The sequence below is a fragment of the Ornithorhynchus anatinus genome, chromosome 3, assembly GCF_004115215.2.
Source record: "Ornithorhynchus anatinus isolate Pmale09 chromosome 3, mOrnAna1.pri.v4, whole genome shotgun sequence".
Classification (NCBI taxonomy): Eukaryota; Metazoa; Chordata; class Mammalia; order Monotremata; family Ornithorhynchidae; genus Ornithorhynchus; species Ornithorhynchus anatinus.
In genome coordinates, this window is record NC_041730.1 from 40053961 (window position 1) to 40080320 (window position 26360).

A 26360-nucleotide genomic window follows, 5' to 3' on the forward strand; every position below is an offset into this window, starting at 1 on the left:
GGACCCCCTCCAATCTGGCTTCCGGGCCTTCACTCCACTGAAACCACCCTCTCAAAGGTCAACAATGATCTCCTTGCCAAAACCAAGAACTTCTACTCCATCCTAATCCTCGACCTCTCAGTTGCCTTCGACACTGTGGACCACCCCCTTCTCCTGGAAACGTTATCCAACCTCGGCTTCCCAAACTGTCCTCTCCTGGTTCTCCTCATCTCTCTGGCTGCTCGTTCTCAGTCTTCTTCGCAGGCTCCTCCCCAACCCCTAACGGCGGGGGTCCCTCCAGGTTCAGTTCTTGGTCCCTTTCTATTCTTCATCTACACCCACTCCCTTGGAGAACTTGTTTGCTCCCATGGCTTCAACTACCATCTCTATGCAGATGATACCCAAATCTACATCTCCTCCCCCGATCTCTCTCCCTCTCTTCAGGCTCGCATCTCCTCCTGCCTTCAAGACATCTCTACTTGGATGTCCTCCCGTCACCTCAAACTTAAAATGTCCAGAACAGAGCTCCTTATCTTCCCACCCAAACCCTGTCCTCGTCCTGACTTTCCCATCCCATCCCATCACTTTCCACACCACCATCCTTCCGGTCTCACAAGCCCGTCACCTTGGCGTTATCCTTGCCTTTGCCTCCTCTCTGTCATTCAACCCACATATTTAATCCATCACCAAATCCTGTCGGTCCCACCTTCACAACCACTAAAATCCGCTCTTTCCTCTCCATTCAAACCGCTACCATGTTAATCCAATTGTTTATCCTATCCTGCCTGGATTACTGCATCAGCCTCCTTGCCGACCTCCGAGCCTCCTGTCTCTCTCTACTCCAGTCGATACCGGATCGTCTTTCTACAAAAACGTTCAGGACGTGTCATCCACACTTCAAAAATCTCCAGGGATTGCCTATCCACCTCCATAGCAAACAAAATCTCACCTTTAGCTTTAAAGCAGTCCACCACCTTGCCTCCTCCTACCTCACCTCCTTCTCTCCTCCTACAACGAAGCCTGAACACTTCACTCCTCTGGTGCTAACCTTCTCGCAGCCTCCGTCTCGCCGCCGACCCCGGCCCACGTCCTGCCTCTGGCCTGGAACGCCTTCCCTCCTCAGATCCGTCAGACAATTGTTCTCCCCCACTTCAAGGCCTTATTGATGGGACATCTCCTCCAAGAGGCCTTCCCAGGTTAAGCCCCACTTTTCCTCATCTCCCACTCCCTTCTGCATAGGCCTGTCTTGCTCCCTTTGCTCTCCCCCCTTCCCCCCATCTTCCAACCCCACATCACTTCAACATATATATCTGTAATTTTATTTGCATTGATGTCTGTCTCCCCCCACCAAGACTGTGAGCTCACTGTGGGCAGGGATTGTCTCTTTATTGCTGAATTGTTCTTTCCCAAGTTCTTAGTACAGTGCTCTGCACACAATAAGAAAAAAAAGAAAAGGAAAGAGAAAGGAAAAAAGAAAGGAAAAGATAGAAGAGCCATTAGCAGAGGAGCAAACTGCTCTGGGCACAAGCCCCGTGCCACACATTCTGTGAACTTTTATAATACTACTAATTGTAGTATATGTGAAGTACTTACTGTGTGCCAGGCACTGTACAAAGCACTGGAAGCAAAAAGGGTTGGACGCAGTCCCTGTCCCACACGAGGCTCACAGCCTCAATCCCCATTTTACAGATGAGGTATCTGAGGCTCAGAGAGGTGAACTGACTTGCCCAAGGCCACACAGCAGACAAGCGGAGTAGTCTGGATTAGAACCCACGACCTCCTGACTCCCAGACCCGTGCTCTATCCACTACGCCACGCGGATACACGCAGAGATCTGACAGGGACACACCCGCCGTCTAAGCGGGCCCCGCAGGCGCCTCCCGCACACCCATCCCCCGGGGAAAAGACGGGGCGGCAGAAGAGGGCAGGAAGCTGACCGCACACCTTAAAATAATGGAATTTTTATTTCAATGAAAAACTCGAGTTGACATTCATTTAGTAAACGAGAGCAAACACTTCATTTTCCTAGCCCGTGACACTTATGAAAAATGAGTCAATAAATAACTGAACAGACCCAAGGGTAAGGGTGGGGTCTGACCCTCCCCATTACTCCCACCCCTCAAATCTCGGGTCGGGCCCCCGGCCCGTTCCGCGTGTCCCGGGACCGAGTGAAACACCGCTCTCGTCCCGGACCCCCGGGTGGCGGGAGGAGGCCGAATCCCACCCTATTCGTTCAGCGAGCCCACGGGGAAATGCTCATTTTGTGCTCATCGGCGAGGGGTGGGGAAGGGGGTGGGGAGGTGGTTGTGGCGGGGGAGGGAGGGGGTGAGAAATCCTTAAAGGGCCCGGAGCCGATCAGACCGGCACCAACCCGGTTTTGCACGTGTGAGCGGGAGGGAGGCTCTCGCAGACGCCCACGTCGTCTCGGACCCGGCGACTCCGAGAGACGGCTTCGGCCCTCTCCCGAACCGGCCGCGCCACCGCGGGTAAAGCGCCACGCTCGGGGCCGGCCCGCGTCCGATCCGCTCGGTGACGGCGTTTTCTACGAGAGGGAGGCCCCCCCCGGGGCCGGGGGGGGAGGGGCAGGGAGGCCGGCCGGCCGCCGGGCACCCCCGTGTCTGGAAGGACCCGGCTGTGTGAGAAAGAGGACAGCCGGGCAAACGAAGGACTGGTTTCACGAACCTACGGTAGACAGACACGTTTACGGAGCTGGGACCCCCCCGGGGGGGCCGGCGCCACGCCCCCGGCCACCCGGCCGCGCTCTCCCCGGCCGCGGCCCCCTCCCCGCCGGGCGGTGCCGGCCCCCCCGGGGGCAGACGGGGTCTCCGCCGGGCGGGCCGGCCGGTCAGAGCGCGGGCCCCGGGCCGTCGGGCTCGCCGTCGTGGCCGCCGGGGGGGTGCGGGGGGAGGCTGTCCAGCTCGTCCACCTGGGGCGCGGGGTGCAGGACCACCAGCTGGTCCTGGGGAATGTCGGCGGCGGCGGCCGCCAGGTTGGTGATGGACTTGCTCTTGACGCACTGGAAGTCCACGTGGCGGCTCTTGCCCTCCTCCTTCTCCCAGGACATGCGGATGAAGGGGCGCTGCACGTAGTTGTAGATCACCTCCGGGCGGCCCCCCGGTCGCTTCTTCACCTTCTCTTTGTAGGTCGGGTAGCCTGCGGAGGCCGGGAGGAGCGGGCATCGTCAGGTGGGGGCCCGTCCCACTTCCGGGCCGGGCTTTGGGGGCGGGGGGGGGGGGGAGTCGCCTAAATCCACTAGAGGGAGCCCCAAGGCCTGACGGACGCCAGTCGCTGACCTAGCGTCCGGGTGCTGAAACCCGAGCCGGAGGCGTAGCGAGAGAGAACGCCACCCCAGGCGGGCACCGGGGCGAAGGTAGGGCCGTCCCACCCAGGTTTGCGGGCCACCCCCAACCCCTTCTGAGGCTCAGAGCTCCGCCACTTGTCTGCTGGGGGGCGAGGCACTTCGCTTCTCTGTGCCTCGGTTACCTCATCTGTAAAATGGGGAGTAAGACCGTGAGCTCCATCTGGGACAACCCGATAACCTTCTATCTCCCCCAGTGCTTAGAACAGTCTGGTGCATAGTAAGCGCTTAACAAATACCATCGTTATTATTCTCTGGGCCTCAGTGACCTCATCTGGAAAATGGGGCCTAAGAGCCCCATGTGGGACAGAGACTGTGTCCATCCCGATTAGCCTGGATCCACCCCAGGGCTTAGTATAGTGCCTGGCACAGAGTAAGCGCTTAACGCTAATAACGATAATAATTAATAATGGCATTTGTTAAGCGCTTACTAAGTGCCAGGCACCGTACTACGCACTGAGGTGGACACAAGCCAATTGGGTTGGACACAATCCCTGTCCCACGTGGGGCTCACCGTCTCAATCCCCGTTCTCCAGATGACGGAACTGAGGCTCAGAGAAGTGAAGTGCCATGCCCGACGTCGCACAGCAGACAAGTGGTGGGGCTGGAATTAGAACCCGTGACCTTCCCTCCCGTGCTCTATCCACTACACCGTTCTGCTTCTCTGAACTGGGCTCAGCCCGTAACTTTCTCCACCCGCGGGAAGCTGGACCACTGGTTTCAACCGGAAGCTTGTTTGTGTGGTCCTTACCTTCTATCCCCAGCCGGATCTTCTTCAGGCCACGCTCCTTCAGGACAGACTTGGCCACATCCCGATTTTCGATGTACTTGAAGAACCTGTACAGCTTGGTGCTGTAGATAACTGGGGAAGAGGGAAGAGAATGGACCGGCTGGTTTCCCCGGCGGGGGCTCCGGCAGGAACCCCCTCCGCCCATCCCTCCGCCCCCACCAGCAGAGCCGAGGGGACGGGCCACTGGCCAACGCCACGAGAAACAGCTGGGGCGAGCGAGCGGACGACTGTCCATCTGGGGCATGGGCGGCTCCGCCCTCCAGGGGATCATTCCGCTTCTTGGGAACACGACCGACTGCTAGGATGAACCTGTCCCTCTTTGCCTTTGGGACAGGCTGGCATGCAGCGCTTCCGACCCCCCAACCGCCCAGCAGGGAGTCTTCGGGGGTGAGGGGCTCCCGGCCTCTAGGAGGGCTGACTTTGGCAAGGGTGGGGCGGGTTTGAGGCCTCAGTCCCATTTCTCAGAAGGTTTTAAACAAACTGGAGCCCATCATGCCGCGCTGGTCGGTGGTTGGGACAAGGCAGCCTACTGCCAACTATGGTCAGCCTTCCCCTGAGCTGGGGGCTGCGGGAAAAGAGGGGCAGACCACCTTCCTCCTCCTCCTGCTCCTCATCCTCCCTGGTGGACCGACCCCTTGAAGAGTGAAGCGCAAACCTTTTGGCCAAACAGACCGCGCCAAGCTCTCTTCCAAGCCAGGCCACGCTGACTGCTTTTGGACCTTGGAAAGTCCCATTGTGTCTTTTTGAAAAAGATGAAAATCTGAAGCCTAATTGAGATCGAACTGCTCATTCCCCCGTGAGCTCTCGAAAAATCCCATTCCCGGTTCCTCGGCGAGGCAACCACTGAGGAGCCGCGGGCCCGGGAAAGGGTGCGGTGGGAGGTGGGGTCGCCAGAAGTGACCCTTCCGGCCCTCTGCCCATTGGAGCTGGAGCCAAGTTAGCCTTATTTTGTCAGAGGACTAGGCCCCTCAAGCAGAAAGTGGCAACCCGGGGTCAAGGAACACAATTAACAGCACTAGTGTGAGGCATAACAGGTACCAAGGAAAAAGATAGAGACACATAGAGAAACGGTCATAGAGAACACAGAGACACAGAGACACACAGGCAGACACAGAAAGTCAAAACAGTGATAGAGACCAGAGACACAGAGAAACAGTCACAGAGACAAACACAGAAACAGATTCACAGAGAGATGCAGAGATGGAAAGAGACACAGGCGTGCGCACGTCCACAGGAGCAGAGGGAGAGAGTGAGCCTCCCGCCCTGGGCGCGCCCCTGGGAGGGGTCGAGATGTACGTACTCTGTGAGTACTCCTCGCCCATCTGCGGGGGGTATTCCTCGTCCCAGTCGACCACGTCGTCGTCGGTCAGCACCACGATGTGGCACTCCCTCTCGCCGCTCTGGGCGCTGGCCACCATCAGGGGGAGAATCATCTCCTCCAGGTAGAACTCGAACTGCCGGCGAGCCCCGTCGTTGGACAGCTCGTGCATCAGGGCGCCTGAAAGGCAAACCGCACCCGGGGCTGGACGGACGGTCGGTGGGACGGAGGGCGCCGGGGACCACCGGCCCAGAACGAGCTCCCTCCCTGGCCGCCCGCGGTCACCTCGGGCGGCCCGCACCCCCCACCGCCACACTCCCGCCCACGTCCGAACGGTAAGGGCAGCTCCCGGGGCAGGAAGGGAATGCATCTGGACTTTAGACTCCTGGGAAATTCCTGCAGGAAGCCCAGGGGAGAGCACTAGGCTGCCCTGACAGTGACCATCAGCCATCCTGGGACTAGAGGCTCCCCTATTCCCGGTCCCCTGCCATACCTACACCCCCAGCCACCCCCAGACACCTTCAGCCACCCCCTCAGACGCCCCCACACCCAGCCACCCCCCCACACACTCTTTCAGTCACTCTGCACCTCTGCCCATGCAGACGGCCCACCTGCCACAGGGGTTACCTAGGGAAAGGGGATTTCACCGGTCCCCGGGTGAGGGCCTCAAAAAACCAGCGGGACCAGGTCGGTTTAGGACAAAGAAACCAAAGTGGCATAAAGAGCCCATAAAGCTTCACCTCAGGGTGGTCCGGACGGGAATCAAATGGACCCGAGCGGCGAGCGAGGAAGCCCCTATAAACACCGTCACCCAGATCCGCCCTGGGATGGACCCCGGGAGGGTGCCAGGGGACGGACGAGCCAACACTGCTGACCTTTCCCCTCTGGTCCAGAAATTGATCCTAACCACCGTGGCTCAGTGGAAAGACCATGGGCTTGGGAGTCAAAAATTGTAGAGTCTAATCCCGGCTCCGCCACCTGTCTCCTGTGTGACCTCGGGCAAGCTACTTAACTTCTCTGTGCTTCAGTTACCTCATCTGTAAAATGGGGATTAAGACTATGAGCCCCATGTGGGACAACCTGATTACCTTGTATCTACCTCAGCGCTGAGAACAGTGCTTGGCACATAGTAAGCGCTTAACAAATACCATCATTATTATTACCTTTTTAGACTTTCCTGCTGTTCTCCACCAGTACGCCCGGCCCCCGCAGGGGGCTGGACTCCATACGCAGCGAGACCCCATCTTCTAAGAGACCAAGTGCCCTGGCTGCTCACTTTCAACTCCCCACCTTGAGCTTTCAGTGGCTGGTAGCACGGTCTCTGATCGGCAACCACCTTACACTGGCCCCGCGCCATCAGGGGCCTCGGGGAACGCGCCAGGAAAAAGTCAGGAGCATCAGTTTGCCCTCCCCTCTGTCTTGCTCTTTCCAGACTGAAGCCTCTCCAACAACCCCCCTAGCCTCCCTCTCCCCGCTCTCACCTCGACCAGCTTGGCTGTCCCATTCGAGCTCCTTGCTACAATGCCCCGGGGCTGATTCTTCTCTAACAGTGATCTATAGCCACCCTACTCGATTTGCTCTAAAAAGACCCCACCACCTCAGTCACTAGAAACCGGTTTTGCTTAAGGTATCTTCCTCCATGCAAAGTTCAGGTTAAAACCCCACGTGGAACACGTGAACGGCTAAGCCCACCCAAGAGGTTGAACGACTGTCTAAACTGAGCCTTTTCAAGTCAGTCGCTGGTAAGGTCCCATTACTTGGAAGCTCGTCACAGGCAAGGAACGTATATGATTCTGTTGTACTGAACTCTACCAAAAACTTGGTTTGGGGTTCCGCACACGGGAAGCGCTCGAATATCACTGATTGACTGTCAGAGGAATTTACCACTGCAGGTGATTCTAGAGCTTCTGTCTAAGACTACAGTGCTCTTCTGTGAATTATTTAGTACCGCAGGTGATTCTAGGGCTTCCATCTAAGACTACAGTGCTCTTTCGTGAACTTTTAAAACACCCCATTTGCAAAAAAATCAAGATATTTTACGTGTTTCTTTGTTCGGTTTTGGTTGTTTGAAGACTCTCCTCCCACTCTCCACCAAACTTCACAGCCCCATTACCACTAGGTTTTCGAAAAGGCTTCTCGGAAGGGTCGTACTTACTGAGATCTCTGCATTTAATGGTACTATATTCGAAGGAGATACAGAGGTAGTCGCACGCTTCTCTCAGCTCTGGAATAGATATCCCATCGGGGCAGCGGATTATTCCAGATTTGTAGTAGTCCTGCAAGAGACGGGGGGTTGGGAAGCCAAGCTGAGCGCCATCTCACGTCGGAAACCTCGGCGGGAGCGAGTGGCAGTTCGTCCTCCGGAAAAAGAAGGGCGCGGGGAGGAAGGCCTTGTTGGACCCTCCCCCCAGTTCTGGCCGGCTGCGTCCCGGCCGCCTCCCTCAGGCTTCACGGGCCTAGTCGGGACCGTGGCAGAGGAGGGGAAAGGGGGGACGATCGGAGGGGGCTGGGGAAGATCCGCTCCCAGCCAGGCTTATCTCGTCCCAGTAGGCCGAGCGCCCGTGGGGGCTGAGCTAACCGCCCTTTCCAAACGGGACTGGTGGGAGATCGTTGAGCCCGGTCCTCCGCCGCCCCCGATCAGGAGGTTCCTGTCCCTTTTTTCCCTCATCCTTGCAGATGACCGGGGTGAAACTTCATGGCCTCGCAGAGTAGCCTCACCCTGACGGTGAAGGTTCTGCCAACTAAAATCTTTCCCTGCCTCGATCGCGGCCTACTTCCTCTTACCCAGGGTGTGTTTACCGGCTCTCCTGCAGGGCTAAGAGAGGAGGGTGCCCGGGACATGTCCTGAAAATCGCACTTCATCTCTGCTGGGGAGAAAGGTTGGCCCTCAACCTTACAATTGCTCTTCTGGTAAATGAAACAGAAGACTAAAGCAGTAACTTGACAGACATTATGAGTCAGGATTTTTTTTTAAAAAAAAAACTGTACTAGCGCTGGGGCAGTTACAAGATAATCATGTTGGACACAGTCCCTGTCCCACGGGGAGCTCACAGGTCTTATCCCCATTTTACAGATGAGGCCCAGAGAAGTGAAATGACTTACCCAAGGTCCCACATGCAGAAAACTGGTGGAACCGGGATTAGAACCTACCTCCTACTGACTCCTAGGCCCATACTCTTACCTACTGGATGGATTTTCTACTCCTTCCCGCTCGAGTCTCCAATATGAAAGCAAAGGCTGCCAGAAGAAGCACCCGGAGGCTTCGCCCCTATCTCCTTTCTTCCCATGTCCTGAGTTGGCAGAATGTCACTGGGGATGGGGACGGGGGTAGGGAGGGTGTTTCCGGGGCCACTCACCAGAATGGCCCGAAAAACCGTGGAGCTGATCCCCTCGGCCACCTCAAACTCCCCCTTCTCGTTGGGACGCGTGAAGTTGTGTTCTCGGCCTGATCCAAACATCCTGGAAAGGGTCAAGAAAGGAGGAACAAATAAATAAATATTAGCGCCACCCTCTCCCGAAAAATGATAAGCACACTTCCATCTCTACCAGGGAAATTCGTTTTCGATTTACAAATTAAGAGAAAAATCTTTTTGGCTCAAGTGGAACACGCTGACATGGCAGTATATTTCTTTACTACCACTCATTCTGGCCAATAATAATAATAATAATGATATTTGCTAAGCACTTACTATGTGCCAAGCACTGTCCTAAGCGCTGGAGCGGATACAAACAAATCGGGTTGGACACAGTCCCTTGTCCCCGTGGGCTCATAGCTTCAATCCCCATTCTACAGATGAGGTAACTGAGGCACAAAGTTAAATGACTTGCCCAAAGTCACATATCAGACAAGTGAATGTGTTTATTGTTTTAGTGTACTCTCCCAAGCACTGAGTACAGTGCTTTGCACATGGTAAGTGCTCAATAAATACCACTGAATGAATGAATGAGCAAAATGTCACACACAGGCAGGGGGTTTCCAAAACCAGTGGATTAGGGACGGGGGAAGAATCTGGAAAAGCCAAGAAAGAAGATCCTAGTAGGAGGGAGGCAGCTGAGAAACAGATCCTCTCCCACCACTCCTATGCTGGCAGAGTCCAAGAAGTCTCAGTCACAAACGGGAGAGAAAAAGCTACAGAGAAAAAAGCAGAAAAAGCACAAGGGTTCGAACAGGGTTGGTGGAAGGTGCTGGACCCAAAACACTGGTTCCCTCTGAATTGTTTCCAGGTAGTTTACTAGTAATACAGTACTATTTCCCTACTCTGTTCCCAGCAACCCAATCATTTCCCAATTTAGAAATTGATGAATGCCAGCTTCATTCCCAGCGGACAACGCCTCTTCCAGTTGCCAGGTGTGGGGGGGGATATTTCAAGTCAGATATCCAGCAAATGAAAAATAAGAACAGCCAAATCCTATTATGGTATTTGTTTAGCACTTACTATGTCAGTCGACTGTATGTACTGAGTGCTTACTGTGTGCTGAGCACCGTACTGCCTTGGGAGAGTACTGTCCAACAATAAACAGACACATTCCCTGTCCACAACAAGCTTTCAGTCTGCACAATACTGAGGGCTGAGGTAGATATGAGCTAATCAGGTTAGACACAGTCCACCTCCCACATGGGGCTCACGGTCTTCATCCCCATTTTACAACGAGGGAACTGAGGCACAGGGAAGTTACCTCGCAGCGACCCCCGCCCACTCCTGGCTCCTCTCAAGAAACGTTATCTATTCTCGAGAACGAGGGTCAGTAAGCGGGCATTTTCTGGTAGCCCAAATGAGGTCTTTTTCAAAGCCACAATCATTTGGAAATATGCATAGCCACCTCCTCGCCAGCCAGCCGAGCCTCCAACCTCACCCCGAGGAGTTAGTAAGGGCCAACTTTAGCCCGGGAGATGCCTGGAGAACTCTGCTACCGAAACCGGAACGTTCCAGCTTCGACTTCATCCCCAGAAACGCCACAAATGGATGCATTTTCGCTCGTTCTTTCCTCAAGCTGAGATCCCTCCCCTTATCTTGGGACAGGAAGCAACTGGCCAAGTTTTTGTGGAAACGGAAACAGGAAAGGATGTGTTCCCCCTCTACCAAATTGGAACCGTCCTCTAGTACTGTAAGTTGAATACTGGAGTAGCTCAGAGGACACTTTCGACCCCACAAACGAAAGGAGGCTTTCTTCTTGTACTGTAAGCCTGGGATTACCTCAGAGCAAGGGTTCTTACTCGGCAGTTTCCAAAACCCACCCGAGTCCTTTGACGGTTCCAGGGACAACTGTAACATCTTTTTTTTTTTTTTGAAAAAAATGGGCTTGTGGAGAGATAAGTCCCTCAGAACTCAAAACGAACCGCAATTTCTCTCTAATTCATGAATCGGTGACATTAGGACAAACCAATGAACCACTTGAAACAATGTGGGGATTTGGCTCAATTCTGAAGCCCAGACTGAATATTTGCAGAATTTTTCTTTAGGGCCCAGATGATTTTTTTTTTTTAAACGAATGGTAGATATGTGCTATTAGTTAGTTATGAATCAAGTTCTGGAGCAGATACAAGCTATCAGCTTGGATACAGTCCCTGTCCCACAAGGGGCTCACAGTCTAAGCAGGAGGGAGAACAGGTATTTAATTCCACCTCACAGTTGAGAAAACTGAGGCACAGAGAAGTTAAGTGACTTGCCACATGCCAATAAGCATTTATTATTGGAGCCAGGATTAGAACCCAGTTCCTCTGAATCCCAGGTCTGTGCTCTTTCCACTAGGCTATGCTGCTTCTGCATGCTGCACTTTCTTAGAGGAAGGGGTATCTATCACAGCTCACCCCCAATGGGGCAGAATGGGAGGTCAGAAATTATTCCATCTCCATTTTCCTACGGAAAGGGCAGACCCGCAGCTATGCGAAAATTACTCCATTAGGAAAAAGTTGGCAGATGCTTCCAGTTCGATGCAAAGCGGTTGGAAGGAGGGGGAGACGGAGGGGAGAGAAAGCACAAAACTCATCACTCCTCTAGACGTTTCTCAAGTGTAATGACTGCCTGCCTTCCGGGACTGATTTCAATAGCGACAACCTTACCCAGCTGGCTTCCGCTCCGGGGAAATCCACAAACATGCACCATCCCCCCGGCTCTATCACATTCCTTTCATCGCAATTCTCCACCCTTCTCATCTGGGTAAATGAGGTTAGAGATGCTGGTTTTACAACATACCTGAAGGTGGTTTTAGAATGTACCTGGGATCCAGTCAGCCTAGCCTCTCTAGTCACCAGTCATTCTCAGTCACCACCATCACCACCATCCTGTGATAGAAACCGCCACAGAGACACAAAGGAGGGCCTCCTTCTAACAGGGAATGGACTGATCAATCCATCATTCAGTGGGTGGTGGTTGAGCGCTTACTGTGTGCAGAACACTGGACTAAGCACTTGGGAGAGTACACTATAATCGAGTTGGGAGATCTAGCTCCATGAACGAACATCTTATTAAGTCTGTGAGCTGGTTATAGGCAGGGAATGTGTTTGAGTCTGCTGTACTGTACTCTCCCAGGCGTTTAGTACAGTGCTCTGCACACAGTAAGCACTCAATAAATACCTCTGCTTGATTAAAGAGGTCAGAGATGATGAATAGAGTTCCTAAACGGGAGTGGCATAGGAAACGTTGCCAGGACAAGAAAGCTGGACTTCCACAATAATTCTACAATTACAATTCCACAATTCCAGCCAATTCTAGACTAGCTCCAGAAGGTTAAAACCAAGGATGAGTTGGATTCCCTTATTTTTTTGAATGGCATTTGTTAAGAGTTGACTATATGCTAGGCACTATACTAAGCACTGGGGCAGATACAAACTAATCGGGATGGACACAGTCCATGTCCCACATATGGCTCACAGTCTTAATCTCCATTTTCCAGACCGGGGAATCGAGGCTCAGAGAAGCAGCACGGCTTAGTGGATAGAGTGCGGCCCTGTGAGTTAGAAGGACCAGGGATTTGATCTTGGCTCTGCCTCATGTCATCTGTGTGACCTTGGCCAAGTCACTTCACTTCTCCAGGCCTCAGTGATCTCATGAGTAAGAGGGGGATTAAGAGTCTGAGAGCCCCATGAGGGACAGGAACTACGTTCACCCTCATTAACCTTTATCTACCCCAGCGCTTAGAACAGTCCTTGGCACATACTAAGCGCTTAACAAGTCCCATTATTATTACTGTCTTCACACAGCAGCCAAGTGGCGGAGCCGGGACTGGAACCAAAGTCCTTCCAACTCCCGGGTCCGTGCTCTATCCACTAGCCCCGCTGCCCCCAAGGCCAGCACGAGGCCGCGGCAGAGTCCGGACGCTTCCCTCGGGCGCCACACCCACCTGCCCAACATGGTGTTCGGCTGTGCGGTGAAGATGGACGGGTCGACGACGAATCTGGTGTTGTCCACGATGAGCGTCACGCGCTCGGACGTCCGGACGCTCCGCGGCCCCTCCTTGGCGTTCTCGTAGACGAACACCAGCTCCCCGGCCGTCTTGCAGCCCCCGTCCGAACTCGACTGGCTGCTGTTGCGGCTGCTGAGCCCCACGCTGCTACTGGAACCGCTCGGGGACGCCTTTTGGGGCCGAGGGCTGCTGGGGCGGGACGAGCTGTGATCCTTCTCTCGCTCTGCCACAGAAAGACGCACGACCCCGGGTGAGCCGTAACAGATGTCCGCAACATTCCCCCTCTAGACTGCAGGCTGGTTGTGGGCAGGGAATGTGGCCGCTCATTCGGGTGTACCTTCTTTTTTTGTTTTAATGGTTTTTGTTATATGTTTACTGTGTGCCAGGCACTGTTCTAAGGGCTGGGGTAGATGCAACGTAAGGACACAGTCCATGGCGGTCTTAACCCCCATTTTCCAGATGAGGTAACTGAGGGGCAGAGAAGTGACGTGACTTGCCCGAGGTCATACAGCAGACAAGTGGCGGGGGGCACGGACATTAATATTAACAATTTAAGACATATTCCCTGCCTACGATGAGTTTGTAGTTTAGACCTACTACGTCTGTCTCCCCCCTAGACCGTCTCCCCCGATTAGACTGTAAGCCCATCGAACGGCAGGGACTGTCTCTGTTGCCGACTTGTTCATTCCAAGCGCTTAGTACAGTGCTCTGCACATAGTAAGTGCTCAATAAATACTATTGAATGAATGAAAAGCTCATTGTGGGCAGGGAATGCGTCTGCTATATTGTACTCTTCCAAGCACAGGGCTCTGATAAATACGATCGACTGACTCAAGTGGCGGAGCCAGGATTAGAACCCAGGTCCTTCTGACTCCCAGGCCCGTGCTCTATCCACTTCACTGTACTGTACTCTCCTAAGTGTTCAGTACGGGGCTTTGCAAATGGGAAGCGCTCAATAAATATTATTGATCGACTGATACCGAGCGGGGTCTGGAGTCCACGAATCTGGCCACTTGATAAGGGATCTGGAGGGTTTCCGATCACAACCCGCTCTTGTTTTCAATCAAATTTCCACCCCTGCAAATTCCAGGCACCTGGGCATGCTGATTTTGATGCAGGGTACACTCCTGATTCGCCACACTGACAGAAAGCATGTGCGTGGAAAACATAACAAAAAAGGGGGGGGTTGGGGGAAGGGAAGGAGCGATTTGCATGTGGAGGCTTGCCGTTTCGGAGGCTTGGAAAGTTCGCCAAGTAAAAAAATTTTTGGTTTGATAATTTGGAAGTTTTAAAGGGACTGGACACGGGGAGTGCAAGACGCCTTCTTGGACAAAAATCACACATTCTATAGGGACCCGAGCGGCGTGGCTTTGTGGATAGAACGTGGGCCTGGGAGTCCAAAGGACCTGGCTTCTAATCCTGGCTCCGCCACTTGTCTGCTGTGGGACCTTGGGCATGTCGCTTCACTTCTCTGGGACTCAGTTACCTCATCTGAAAAAGGGGAATGCGAACCCCAGGTAGAACAGGCACCGTGCCCAGCCTGATTAACCTGTATCTACCCCAGTGCTTAAAATAGTGCTTGGCTCAAAATAAGCGCTTAACAGGTACCATTCTTCTTCACGGATTCCCATTTGTAGCGGTATCTGTCAATTTTGGCCGAGGACAAACTGGGAAGGTCGCTCTGTTCTGTGTGAATTTTGGATTCGCTCAAATAGAGCAGGACCCCCGTTGGATCCCGCCCCCCAGGACCCAAGCTTGAGGTTCCCAGATTCATTCATCTCATTCTAGCAGCTCAGAGGGAACCTTCGTTCCCATTGTTTCTTTGTAGGCAGGGAATCTATCGTCTACTGTATTCTCCCAAGCGCTCAGTACAGTGCTCTGCACACTGTAAGTGGTCAATAAACACAACTGACTGGCAGATCTGTGACAAAGTAAATATCTGTCTCGCCCTCTACACTGTAAACTCATTATGGGAGGGAATGTATCCGTTTACTGTTGTACTGTACTCTCCCGAGCACTTTGTACAGTGTTCTGCACACAGTAAGCACTCAGTCCATCGTTCATTGAATCGTATTCACTGAGTGCTTACTGTGTGCAGAGCACTGTACAAGTGCTTGGAATGTTCAATTCGGCAACAAATAGAGACAATCCCTACCCAACAAAGGGTCTTACAGCCTAGAATAAATACATCCGAATGAAGGAATGAACGTTGGCCCCGGAGGGAGGGAGGACATCCAGACTTTAGATCTGGACAGGGAACTTCAGGCTGGCTCAATTTGGTGGAGTTTGGGATCTCTCCTTTGAGTGGCCAGCCCCTTCCACATAGCCTTGTCTATCATTATGGTGCCTGTGAAGCGCTTACTATATGCTAAGTTAAAGGCCCCTAGGCTGCAACTTGCCTTGGGCAGGGACTGCGGATGTTATAATGCACTGTATTCTTCCAAGTGCTTAGTAAGTGCTCTGCCCGAAGTGCTCAGAAAATACGCTTGACTGATGAACCGCTGTACTAAGCGCTGGGGGAAAGCTACCAGCTAATCACATTGGACCCAATCCAGGTCCTACATGGGGATCACAGCTTTAATCCTCATTTTAAAGAGGAGGGAACCGAGGACCGGACACGTGAAGTGACTTGCCCGAGGTCACGCAGCAGACAAGGGGAGGAACCAAGGTTAGAACCCAGGTCCTCCTGACTATCAGTCCCGGGCTCTTTCCACTAGGGCCAGGCTGCTTCCCAGTAAGCTGATCTATTCAGCTGTGTTGTCGAGTTGCGCTCCAAAAAAACACATTCCATTATGGGTTTTTTTTGTTTTTTCTTTTTTTAACAAAGTACAGTAGTGTTCGGTATTTGGGAATAAAATAATCTTTCTCTTCTGCCTTAAAAGGCACTCGACTAATCTCTCTTAAAGCCAGCTTCAGGCTCCGGTAGAGGTCTAAAGAGCCCCCTCTGGGTGCCTTCGAAGCTGTTCTTTGAAAGCAAGAAGCAGCAAGCCAAGCCCAAATTGATACTGAGGACCCCGGGAGTAAATCAGTATTTCACTCTACAAAGCTAGACGCTGTGAAAATTCAGCGGGCCACACGCTATTTGAGGCAGTTAAAATGAAAAGCCCTACTCTGGGAAGAGGAAGCAGCTTGGCCTGGTGGCAAGAACCTAAGACAGGGAGTCACAGGGAACCGGGTTCTAATATGGGTTCCGCCAAATTGTCGCCACTGTGTGACCCTGGGAAAATCGCTTCACTTCTCGGTGCTTCAGTTCTCTCATCTGCAAAATTGGGGTGGGCGGGGGGCGTGTAACTACTTGTTCTCCCTCCTATGTAGGACCTGATGACCGTGTACCTTCCCCAGCACTTAGTTCAGTGCTGGGCACATAGTAAGCGCTGAATGAATACCACAGCCATCATTATCGCCTGTATATAGACTGTAAGCCTGATGTGGGAAGGGGATGTGTCTGTCTGTTGTTGCATCGCCCTCTCCCAGGTGTTTATTACAGTGCTCTGCACACAGTAAGCGCTCGATAAATACGACTGACTTTCTCGGAAGGTGCTGGAGGTACCATTATCTTGTCCTCTTCCAGGCGCTTAGTATAGTGCTTTGCACGCAGCGTGTACTCAATAAATACGATCGACTGACGGGTTTTCCCAGAAGGCGAGGTCGTTGGTCGGGCCATGCTACTGTCGTTCAAGCGCTCAGTACAGTGCTCGGCACGCGATGAGCGCTCAATAAATCCGACTGAGTGAACATACCGACGTGGTGGTGGTGGTGGTGGTGGTGCTGCCTGGTGGGCGAGGTCACGTTCCTGATGCAGGGCGTTAGCTGAGACTCGGCTCTTTCGTGGGACGAGTCCCGGGACCGGTCGCTTGACCTCCGCCTGTCCCGGGATCTCTCCGGCCCACCGCTGGCCCCGGGGAGGCTCATTTTGATGTGCTCCGTTCCTCCCTTGGCCACGCGGGATGGCGTGCTGAAAGGAAGAAAACCAAACAAAAATGGTGACAACCACGTTCCCCCTTGAGTCTCCCCCTTGAGACTGTAAGTGCTCCGCGCACAGTAAGTGCTCAATAAATTCGACAGTGAATGAATGTCTTTTATTCTGTACTCTCCCAAGAGCCGAGTACAGTGCTCTGCACCCAGTAAGCATTCAATAGACACGAGTGAATAAATGTCTTTTATACAGTGCTCTGCACACAGTAAACCTTCGATAAATATGACTGAATGAATGAGTGTGCCTGCTTACTGTTACACTGTACTCTCCCGAGCTCTTAGCACAGTGGTCTGCACACAGTAGGTGCTCAATAAATACAATTGACTGACTAAGTTACAGGTCATTTGTACTGTCAATAAAAAAAGACTAGGGCTTTTCAAAAATGAGGACGCTTCAATGATCTCGGCAACAAAAGCCATACCACCTTTAAGGTCTGGTTCCTTGGCTTACCAATCAATTGCATTTTTTGAGCGCCTACTTGTGTGCAGAGCACTGTACTAAATGCTCAGGAGAGGGTAATATAATCAGTGGTGTTTATTAAGTGTTCACCAGGTACAGACCACTGTAATAATAATGTTGGTGTTTGTTAAGCGCTTACTATGTGCAGAGCACCGTTCTAAGTGCTGGGGTAGACAGAGGGTAATCAGGTTGTCCCACGTAAGGCTCACAGTTAATCCCCATTTTACAGATGAGGTAACTGAGGCACCGAGAAGTTAAGTGACTTGCCCACAGTCACACAGCTGACGAGTGGCAGAGCCGGGATTCGAACCCATGCACTGTACTGAGCCCTGGGGAGAGTTAAACAGAATTAGTGGACATGTTCCATGCCCCTAATGAGCTCACAGTCTTGAGGGGAGACAGACTTTAATATCAACAATTGAGAATACACAATTTAAAGATATGTAAATAATGTGCCCTGGGGTTGGGGTGAACATCCAACCGTATTTATTGAGCACTTACTGTGCGCAGAGCACTGTACTAAGCGCTTGGGAGGTATAATTCAACAACAAATTGAGACAATCCCTGCCTGCAACGGACTCATAGTTTAGAAGGGGGGAGACAGACATCAAAACAAGTAAAACAGGCAGCAGTTGCATCATTATAAATAAGAATTATAGATATATACACATCATTAATACAAATAGAATTACAATTATAAATATGTACATATATACACACACAAGTGCTGTGGGGCGGGGGGGTGGTAGAGCAAAGGGAGCGAGTCGGGGCGATGGGGAGGAGGGGGCGGCAGAGGAAAAGGGGGGCTTAGTCTGGAAGGCCTCCTGGAGGAGGTGAGCTTTCAGGAGGGCTAGTTTTGCAGATTTGAGGCTCAAAGGTGCTAAGGTGACAGATACGATAGGTACGTTCCTGCCCACGATGACGATCGTACTGCCTCGGGACTGCCCCATTCACCCTTTCACCCTCTAAAAATCTGGAAGAAAACCACCCTTCTTAGCTGCATCGCTAGAGATTTTCTGCTTCTCTGAAGTAGGAGGGTGAGTGGACCTCCGTGTCGACCCAAGTTCCTGAAGAGGTCATCTTCGAGTAAAGTTCGCCTCGGAGAGCCAAAGAACGGGAAAGCACCACTGGGACGACTGGCTAACTACACCCATCCTCAAAACTCCGCAGTGACCGTTACGGGGTTTCCAGACCAGCCGGCCGGGTGGTTTTCCACAGAACACTGCCGGATTATTCATTCACTCGATTGTATTTAATGAGCGGTTATTCTGTGCGGAGCACTGTACTAAGCGCCCGGGAGAGTACCATCCAACAATAAACAGACACGCTCTCTGCCCACATTAGATTTTAGGTTTTCTTCTTTACCCAACCTTAAGGGAAGAAGTGTGGCCTAGTGGCCAGAGCACGGGCCTGGAAGTCAGAAACTGGGCTCTAAATCTCCGCCACCTGTGACCTTGGGCAAGTCACTTCACTGGGACTCGGTTACCTCATCTGTAACATGAGGATTAAGACTGTTGAACAATTACCATAAAAGGGGGTTGGGGTGAGGACGCCTATCCTCTTCTGTTTAGTCGCTTCCTCCGTTCATTCATTCAACTCAATCCTATCTATCGAGAGCTTGAGTGCAGAGAACTGTACTAAGGGCTTGGAAAACACAACAGCACTGGCCCAGGAGCCGCAGTGGCCGACTGCGGAGAGCGAAGTGCTCCATTCAGCTCTGTCATCGGCCTGCTGTGTGACCTCGGCCACGTCGCTTCACCCCTCTGGACCTGCTCTTCCTGATTCTTATATGGAAAGGCCTTAGAGGACAAGAACTGTGTCTGGTCTGACTTAGGCTTAGCAGAGAGTGACCACTTAATGCTTATTCATCCCCACCATCTCTTCCCATCACCCGCTCTCCCGCTCTCCCGAGATGACTCTGGGTCCAAGCCCGGCAGACGCGTCCAGACTCGGGGGCTGATCGACCGGGGGCCGAAAGGCAGGGGTAGGGAACCATGTGTGTGCTGACATCTGCTTTCAGGGAAGGCAAGTCTGCCCTGTCCCAACTCAGGAAGGTTCTGGCAAAGCCCCCTGCACCCCAACACTGTATCACCTGGGGACGGGGGTGGGGGGGAATGACACGAGACGGGACACTCTGTTTTTCACTCGACTGCTCCCGGAGGGCTCAGTAGCCTCTCCGGTTTGGCCTGGAGCAGCGGCCTTCCTGACCCTCATGCTCTTTGTGAGGCGGTTCCCTTCCCAGACGGCACCTTAGCCAGGCCCGATTCAGTGCCTGCAGCTATTCAAGGTCGCCTCTCTGGAGGCCCAGAAGCCTGGGTCCTCACCTGACAGCCCGCCTGCTGAAGGTCGGCGACCCACCCAACTGCCCCACCGACGGCCGATGGAGAGAGATTGGGGGGGGGGGGGTTTAGGGGCGGGAGAAAGTTCCGAAACAACATTCTCTTTGGTTTTTTTTCCCCCATATCAAGGTGGGCATCTCCTTCCCATCAGCCATTTCCCTGGGTCCCAGGTCTTAGAGAACTAGGCCGAGGAAGGGAGTACGCCAAGCGGAGCGAACCTTTGATGCAGGGGAAGTTACTGCTGCAATACCTTCCGCTGCCAAGTTCCTTCTGGCCCCATAATAGTCAAGCCTCCTCTCTCTGGATGCGAGGCTGGCTGGAAATGTACCGGGCGAGGGTGAGACGGCGAGGACTGGCGGCGGGGAAGACAAATGTTCGATTTGAACCCGAGCCAAGCCGACTCTCATTAAGGAGGACGGTGTTCTCAGAAGACGGCGTACTAAGCTCAACTGACTCTGGAAACCGGATAAGAAATCGTTTGGGTCTCGGGCCCGTCAAGGGGCCGGATTTTGGAAACGCTTATATCTGTAAACCGATACAGTGATGTCCTAATGCACTGACTGCCGTATTACCTAGACTCTCCCTACCCTCAGGGACGACCTTCAAAAATAGGTGGCTTTAAGGCTTCGAAGACGGCGTACTTTAGACCTCCGTTTCAAGGGCTTGTAACATCCTGAAGAACTCACGGTAATTTCTGGGGCACTTGCAGAGAGTAGGGTGACAAGGTGCCCCACTCTTTTTTTAGGCCATTTGTTAAGCGCTTACTATGTACCGGGCTCTGAATTAAGCACTGGAGTAGATTCTAGTTAATCAGGTTCGACACAGTCCACGTCACGTGGGATTCCCAGTCTTAATCCCCACTTTTCAGATGAGGTGACTTGAGGGCCAGAGAAGTGGAGTGACTCGCCCAAGGTCACGCACGGCAGACAAGCGGCAGAGCCGGGATTAGAAGCCGGGTCCTTCTGACTCCCAGGCCCGAACTCTTCCCACCAGGCCAAGCTTCTTCCCCGCTTCCCAAATAAGCTCACGGGGATCGCTTTCTTCACACTGGAGACGGGCATCGGTCAGCAAAGATGGTTGCTGTGAAAGTGGCAGGAACTGGGGAGGGTAGATGGGCACAGTACGGACCATTCTGCTGGTTATCAGGTAACTACCCCACTGCTTAGGGCAGGGTTTTGGCCCATAATGAATGCTTAATACCAACGATGATGAGGATGGAAGGAGGATGAGGATGGACGGAGGATGATTTATTATTATTATTATTATTAGCCCCAATCCCAATACAGCCGTGGCTGCTTTCCCGGTCAAAATCTGTGCAGCCAAAGAAGCTGCTTTAAAGCCTCACTGCACTGTCCTGGGACCCTGCGGTTGCAAGCTCCTAGCACAGTGCTCTGCACAAAGTACGCGCTCAGTAAATACCATCGCCGGATTGCCTGGAACGGCCCGCTCAGTAGGGGTCGCGGCCCTAACGGACCAGGCAGGGCGGGGGTGACACCTGTGCCCCGGGCTAGTTCATCCTTACCCTCAGGTGGGGAAGGTGCTGGAGGTGGAGCCGAGATGGCACCTCTACTCCCCACCCTCGGGCTCAGGGGATGCTGAAAGTGAGCGGTCCCCCTCACGGCTCTCCCGGGGGCAGGGTTTCCATTCCCTCGGCAACCAGACGGTAGCGCCGCCAAGGCGGGCTAGTTGAGCCCAAGCCCCCCGAAAAGGGGACGGGACTCTGGCCTGGCCTGGGGGATGAGGAGGAAGCAGAGGGAGCTGCCGCTTTTCTACATCTCCACAACCCCTGCTACCCCTGCAACTGCCATCGCCCGTCTGCCCGTGTGGCTTGTGGGCCGGGGAAGGTCCAGCACCCTGAGAAGGGGAGACCGTTGGCCGTTTCCAAATGGCCACGGATGTAAACCTCTGCTGCTCCGTGCTGTTGGGAGGGGGCACGAGCCCCCAGCGGCTCCCGGAGGCCCCCTGAGGGGTGGAAAGGGGGCTCCTCCCAGTGGGAATCTGCAGCGGGGGGGCGGGGAAACTGCTCGGCGTGCCGTCCTCGGCTCCTTCTCCCACGGGCTGCCCATCCTGGTCCAGCCCAGCGACACTCGGGCGGCTTCAACGCACCGACTCCTGCTCCTCCTCCCCCGGGAGGCTCACATCTGCCCAGCCCCCGTGCTTGCCAAGGGCCTGGGATGCCCGGGCTGCCTCAGTTTATCTTCTTCCACTCCTTCTCCCCCGGAATGCCCACCCCATTGAGCTACAGCCTCTGCCATGGGCCAAAGGGAGCCACAGCAACTACCCTTTCCTTATTTATATTTATTTTCTCTCTCTGTCTTCCCCTCCTCCCTCCCCTCCACCTTCTCCCCCATCCCCAATACCCTTCCCTTTCCATGCTCCGCAGGATTGCTAAGATTCTGGAAGACCAAAATCAAAATGACTTGGATAAATTGGGAAAAACGGTTCTTCAAAATGTCTTTTGCATTTTTAGCCATCTTCAGCACTTATGTGGACTTATCCTTATTCAGCCACCTCATCCTGACAGGTTCCTGTGACTCACTGCTATATTCTTTTCCTCCATCCTGCTCCCATTGTTTAAAAATCATTTTATACCCAGTTAACGTACTCTTCCAAGTGCTTGGTAGAGTGCTCTGCCCACAGCAGGCGCTCAATAAATTCAACCAGTTGCATTTATTGAGCGCTTCCTGTGGGCGGAGCGCCGCATTAAACGCCTAGGAGAGTACGGTGAAACAGAGTTGGTAGACACGTTCCCTGCCCACAGTGAGCTTACAGTTTAGAGGGGGACACAGCCATTAATATAAAGAAATTACGGATCTGTACCTAAGTGCTGTGGGGCTAAGGGAGGGGTGAATAAAGGGTGCAAATCCGAGTGTAAGGATGACACAGAAGGGAGTGGGAGAAGAGGAAATGAGTGCTTTGTCGGGGAAAGTCTCTGGGAGATGTGCCTTCAACAAAGCTTTGAAAGTGGGGAGACTGATCGTCTGTCGGATTTGGAGAGGGCATTCCAGGCCGGAGAAAGAAGTTCCATAGGTCAAGTGCCAGACAAAACATCTAGGGACAAAACAAGCTCCAACATCACAAAAAAAAGATGGGGAAGCACCGATTGGGCACAAACCATGTTTAACGAAAGACCTGGAATGCACAGAAAGTGACAAGATGACAGTAATAAAGCAATTTAAAAAAAATCAACCCAGTACTAAGAAAATATCAACAGAAGACTTTGAAAGGGAAGTATAAAGAAGTGTTATCTTCACTACACACTATTTTGGTCGGGTCCTCATTAATGCGTCTGATTCTGATCATGGCGCTTTCAAAATGATGTGGAAGACACTCGAATGCATCCAGAGAAGAGCTACAAGAATCATTTAATGGCTGGAAACAAAGTCCCGAAAACCAGGCAAAGCAACTTGGGGTTTTTAACTTGGAGAAGAGCAGCCTAAGGTGGACTTAACTGTTGTCCTCAAGTAATAATAATAATGGTGGTATTTGTTAAATGCTTATTTTGTGCCAGGCACTGTACTGTATAAGCAAATTGGGTTGGACACAGTCCCTATCCCATGTAAGGTTCACAGTCTCAATCCCCATTTTCCATAAGAGGTAACTGAGGCCGAGGGAAGTGAAGTGGCTTGCCCAAGGCCACACCACGGTCCAACAGTTGTTCACCGAGTGTGCTCTGAGACTACAGAGGCCTGGAAAGGGGACACAGTTTGACGTGGAGAAGGCAGCTGGACACAGGGCTCAGTTTCTGATCAGTCAGCGTGCTAAAACTTTGAACGGATTCCAAAAGAGCTGGTGGACTCACACTCTTCATCCCCATTTCGTGGATGAGACAAGTGAAGGCCAGAGAAGTGAAGTGACTTGCCCAAGGTCACTCCGCCGACAAGCGGCACAGCTGGGACTAGAACCCAGGTCCTTCTGACTCCTGGGTCCGTGCTCTAACTACTGGGCCAAGCGGCTTCTCTGTTGGGTATGATTTTGCTATGCCCCTGCCTGGAGGGGAAAGAGGGAAGGAGAGCACTGGGCCTGGGGACATCTTGAAGGAGAGGAATCCCTCTAAATTAATTCCCAAAGATGGCAGGCAGGGCTCGGAGGCCGGCAAGGCTCGACGTGCGGCTGAAACAACGGGACAGGACGGCGGCGGTGAGGGGGCGGTCCATTAGGGAAACAACATGGCCTAGCGGCCTAATCCCGGCTCCGCCACTTGTCTGCTGTGTGACCTCAGGCAAGTCACTCAGCTTCCCTGTGCCTCAGTCACCTCACCTGGAAAATGGGGATCCAGACTGTGAGCTCCATGTGGGATCGGGACTGTGTCCAACCTGACGATCCTGTATCTGGATACCCCAGAGCGTAGAAGAGGGCTTGACACATAGTAAGTGCTTAACAAATACCATTATTATCATTATTATTACTCAGAAGTTGGAGGTTTGAGGAGACCAGACATACTGATATAGGAGGGATTCAGGAGACCCACGGCCCCTGTGATATCAGCACAGCCCAAGGCCACCTTTCCAAGGTCACGGTGTAGTTTCTCCACCCCATCCTTACCACGGCCAGTCGTGGTAGAGTTGGGAATCCCATCCCAGAACACAGAGGATGGCCCGGGGGTGGGGGTGGTTGGGTCGACACCGAGGCAATTCTGTCCCAGCTCGGCCTGAAGCGCTGGGCTCCTAGGTCTGAAGGGAGCCCCCACTCCCAAATAACCTACTGACTACTCTGGCAACAGCAAATGGGTCACAGGGCCCAAAGTTCCAGAGAAACTCTCCCCTCTTGGGAGCTCATCCACACATGCCCCGTTTTTCTGTTTTTGTTTTTTTCAAATGGTATTTGTTAAGCGCTTACTATGTACCAGGCATCAGGGTCCGCAGTCCATGTTCCGCATGGGGCTCAGTATTATTTCCTTTTTTACAGATGAGGTAACAGACACAGAAGTGAAGTGACTTCCCCAGGATCTCACAGCAGGCAAGTGGTGGAGCTGGGATTAGAACTCAGGTCCTTCCAACTCCTAGGCCTGGGCTCTATCCACTAGGCCCAGGGACACAAGTTGTCACAGCCAAGGTAGGAAGAGAAAACATCTGTCTCTCCCCTCTAGACTGTAAGCTCACTCTGGGCATGGAATATGTCTGTTAATTGTTACACTCTGCTCTTAGTACAGAGCCCAGCACACAGTAAGCACAAAAAAAATCTGACAAAGTATGACCGAATGAGAGAAAATTGGATTTTCGGTTGATCATAACCCTGATTGTTGGCAGAGCCTTTGAGAAATCACTTAAAAAAAAAAAAAAACAGGGGCTACCAAGACTGTGGGAAACAAACTAATTGAGTCTGAATTTACGGGATGAGTCTTTAAAGATGGATAAAAATGATTCGCAGCAGGTGATGCATTAGCCTTTTATGGGGCTAGGCAGAACTGAACAACAGATAAGGAACACATATTTGGGAAATGAAACCTGAAAGGCTGAGGAGCACTTCCTTTCCATTATTTCCTTTCAGAAGCCTAGGGACAAAGGTCTCCCATGTCAGGCAACACACTTCTCCTTAATGGGCCCTGGAATGCATGTATCGGGGTCGGGGGGAGGGATGACGGGGCAGGCCGGGTTACCGTGCCTGCCCCCCTTCCAGCCCCCCAGATCTTGGGCACGAATCCCCAGGGGCCCTGCTCCTCCCTCGACTCCCGACTCTGGTCTATCCGGGCTCTGCCGAAGCAGGAGGGGGGAGGTGACATGATGACCCTGGAGAAGGCAACTGGGGCAAGCAGTGCCAAAGCTACTCTACAAACCAAGAGCCGGGGGGTGGGAGGGAGAGAAACAGTGGCCAAAATCTGCTCCTTCCCCAAGGTCGCACAGCAGGTAAGTGGTGGAGCCAGGATTAGAACTCAGGTCCTGCCACTCCCAGACCCGAGCTCTATCCACTAGGCCAGGCTGCTTCCCAGTGCCAATTAAGTTTTTACGAGCCAAGGTTGGGAAGAGAAAATGTCTCTCTCCCCTCCTGGCCGGTAAGCTCATTGTGAGCAGGGAATGTGTCTCCTTATTGTTATATCGTGTTCTCCCAAGCGCTTAGTATAGTGCTCTGCACACGGTAAGCATTCAAATATGATTGAATGGAATGATCGATTGAATGTCTCCCCTCCAATCTTCCTCCCGCACCCCTCTGCAACACCCCACGGGCTAAGCCTGACAGGGCAGGGAAAGAAAGAAAAATAAAAACCATGCTAATGCCAAGACTCTGCCCTACTTGGGGGGCTGGGAGCCAATGGAGAAATGAAATAGTTCACACCCAATACAATTTCAGTACCATTTTTACCCTTTTTAAAAATACCCAAAGTACCAAAAATGACTATTGCGTGCTCTGGGAACTAAAGTTTGGGGGCTGGGGTGGGGGTGGGGAGAACAAGCCTAAATTTTCCAGTTTAATTCAGTACCCATCGCATGATCTAAGAATTCTCAAATCCGCTGCAAAGCTGAGGCCAGAAACTAATTATTCAGGTTATGCAATCAGAGCGCTAATGCTTTGGAAACATCGTTAACCAATCCCGAACAATTAAGCCATACCTGGACTGACAAGAAATCAGCCAAAAGGATATCCTTTAAGTTCTTTGCTCTCTTGCAATTTCCATTTTTTGGGGGGGGGGGGGGCGGAGGGAAAGAAACAACAAACTGTAGGAATACCCGCTATGATGCAGCAGCTTAGCATTCTGGAAAAGAGTAGGACTGGCTTGATGAGATCAGAAGTTCCCATCA

The 26360-nt window shown here is 52.7% G+C and overlaps 1 protein-coding gene across 5 annotated transcripts in view; it reads right to left on the reverse strand.

The window, feature by feature from the left end:
* Positions 1-1924: 1924 nt before the first annotated feature.
* The window catches only part of BTBD10 (BTB domain containing 10), a 65029-nt gene continuing 40593 nt past the window's right edge, over positions 1925-26360 (reverse strand). For 4 of the 5 annotated variants that reach the window (XM_039911463.1, XM_039911462.1, XM_039911461.1 and 1 more), the window contains 7 exons: positions 16590-16804; positions 12787-13075; positions 8802-8904; positions 7601-7721; positions 5428-5625; positions 4089-4199; positions 1925-3132 (listed from right to left, as the gene is read on the reverse strand). In XM_039911463.1, the coding sequence (XP_039767397.1) occupies positions 2825-3132; positions 4089-4199; positions 5428-5625; positions 7601-7721; positions 8802-8904; positions 12787-13075; positions 16590-16761 (1302 nt within the window). In that variant the 5' untranslated portion in view covers positions 16762-16804 and the 3' untranslated portion in view covers positions 1925-2824. The remainder of the gene's footprint in view (positions 3133-4088; positions 4200-5427; positions 5626-7600; positions 7722-8801; positions 8905-12786; positions 13076-16589; positions 16805-26360) is intronic. The other variant, XM_029060611.2, reaches the window with a different exon arrangement.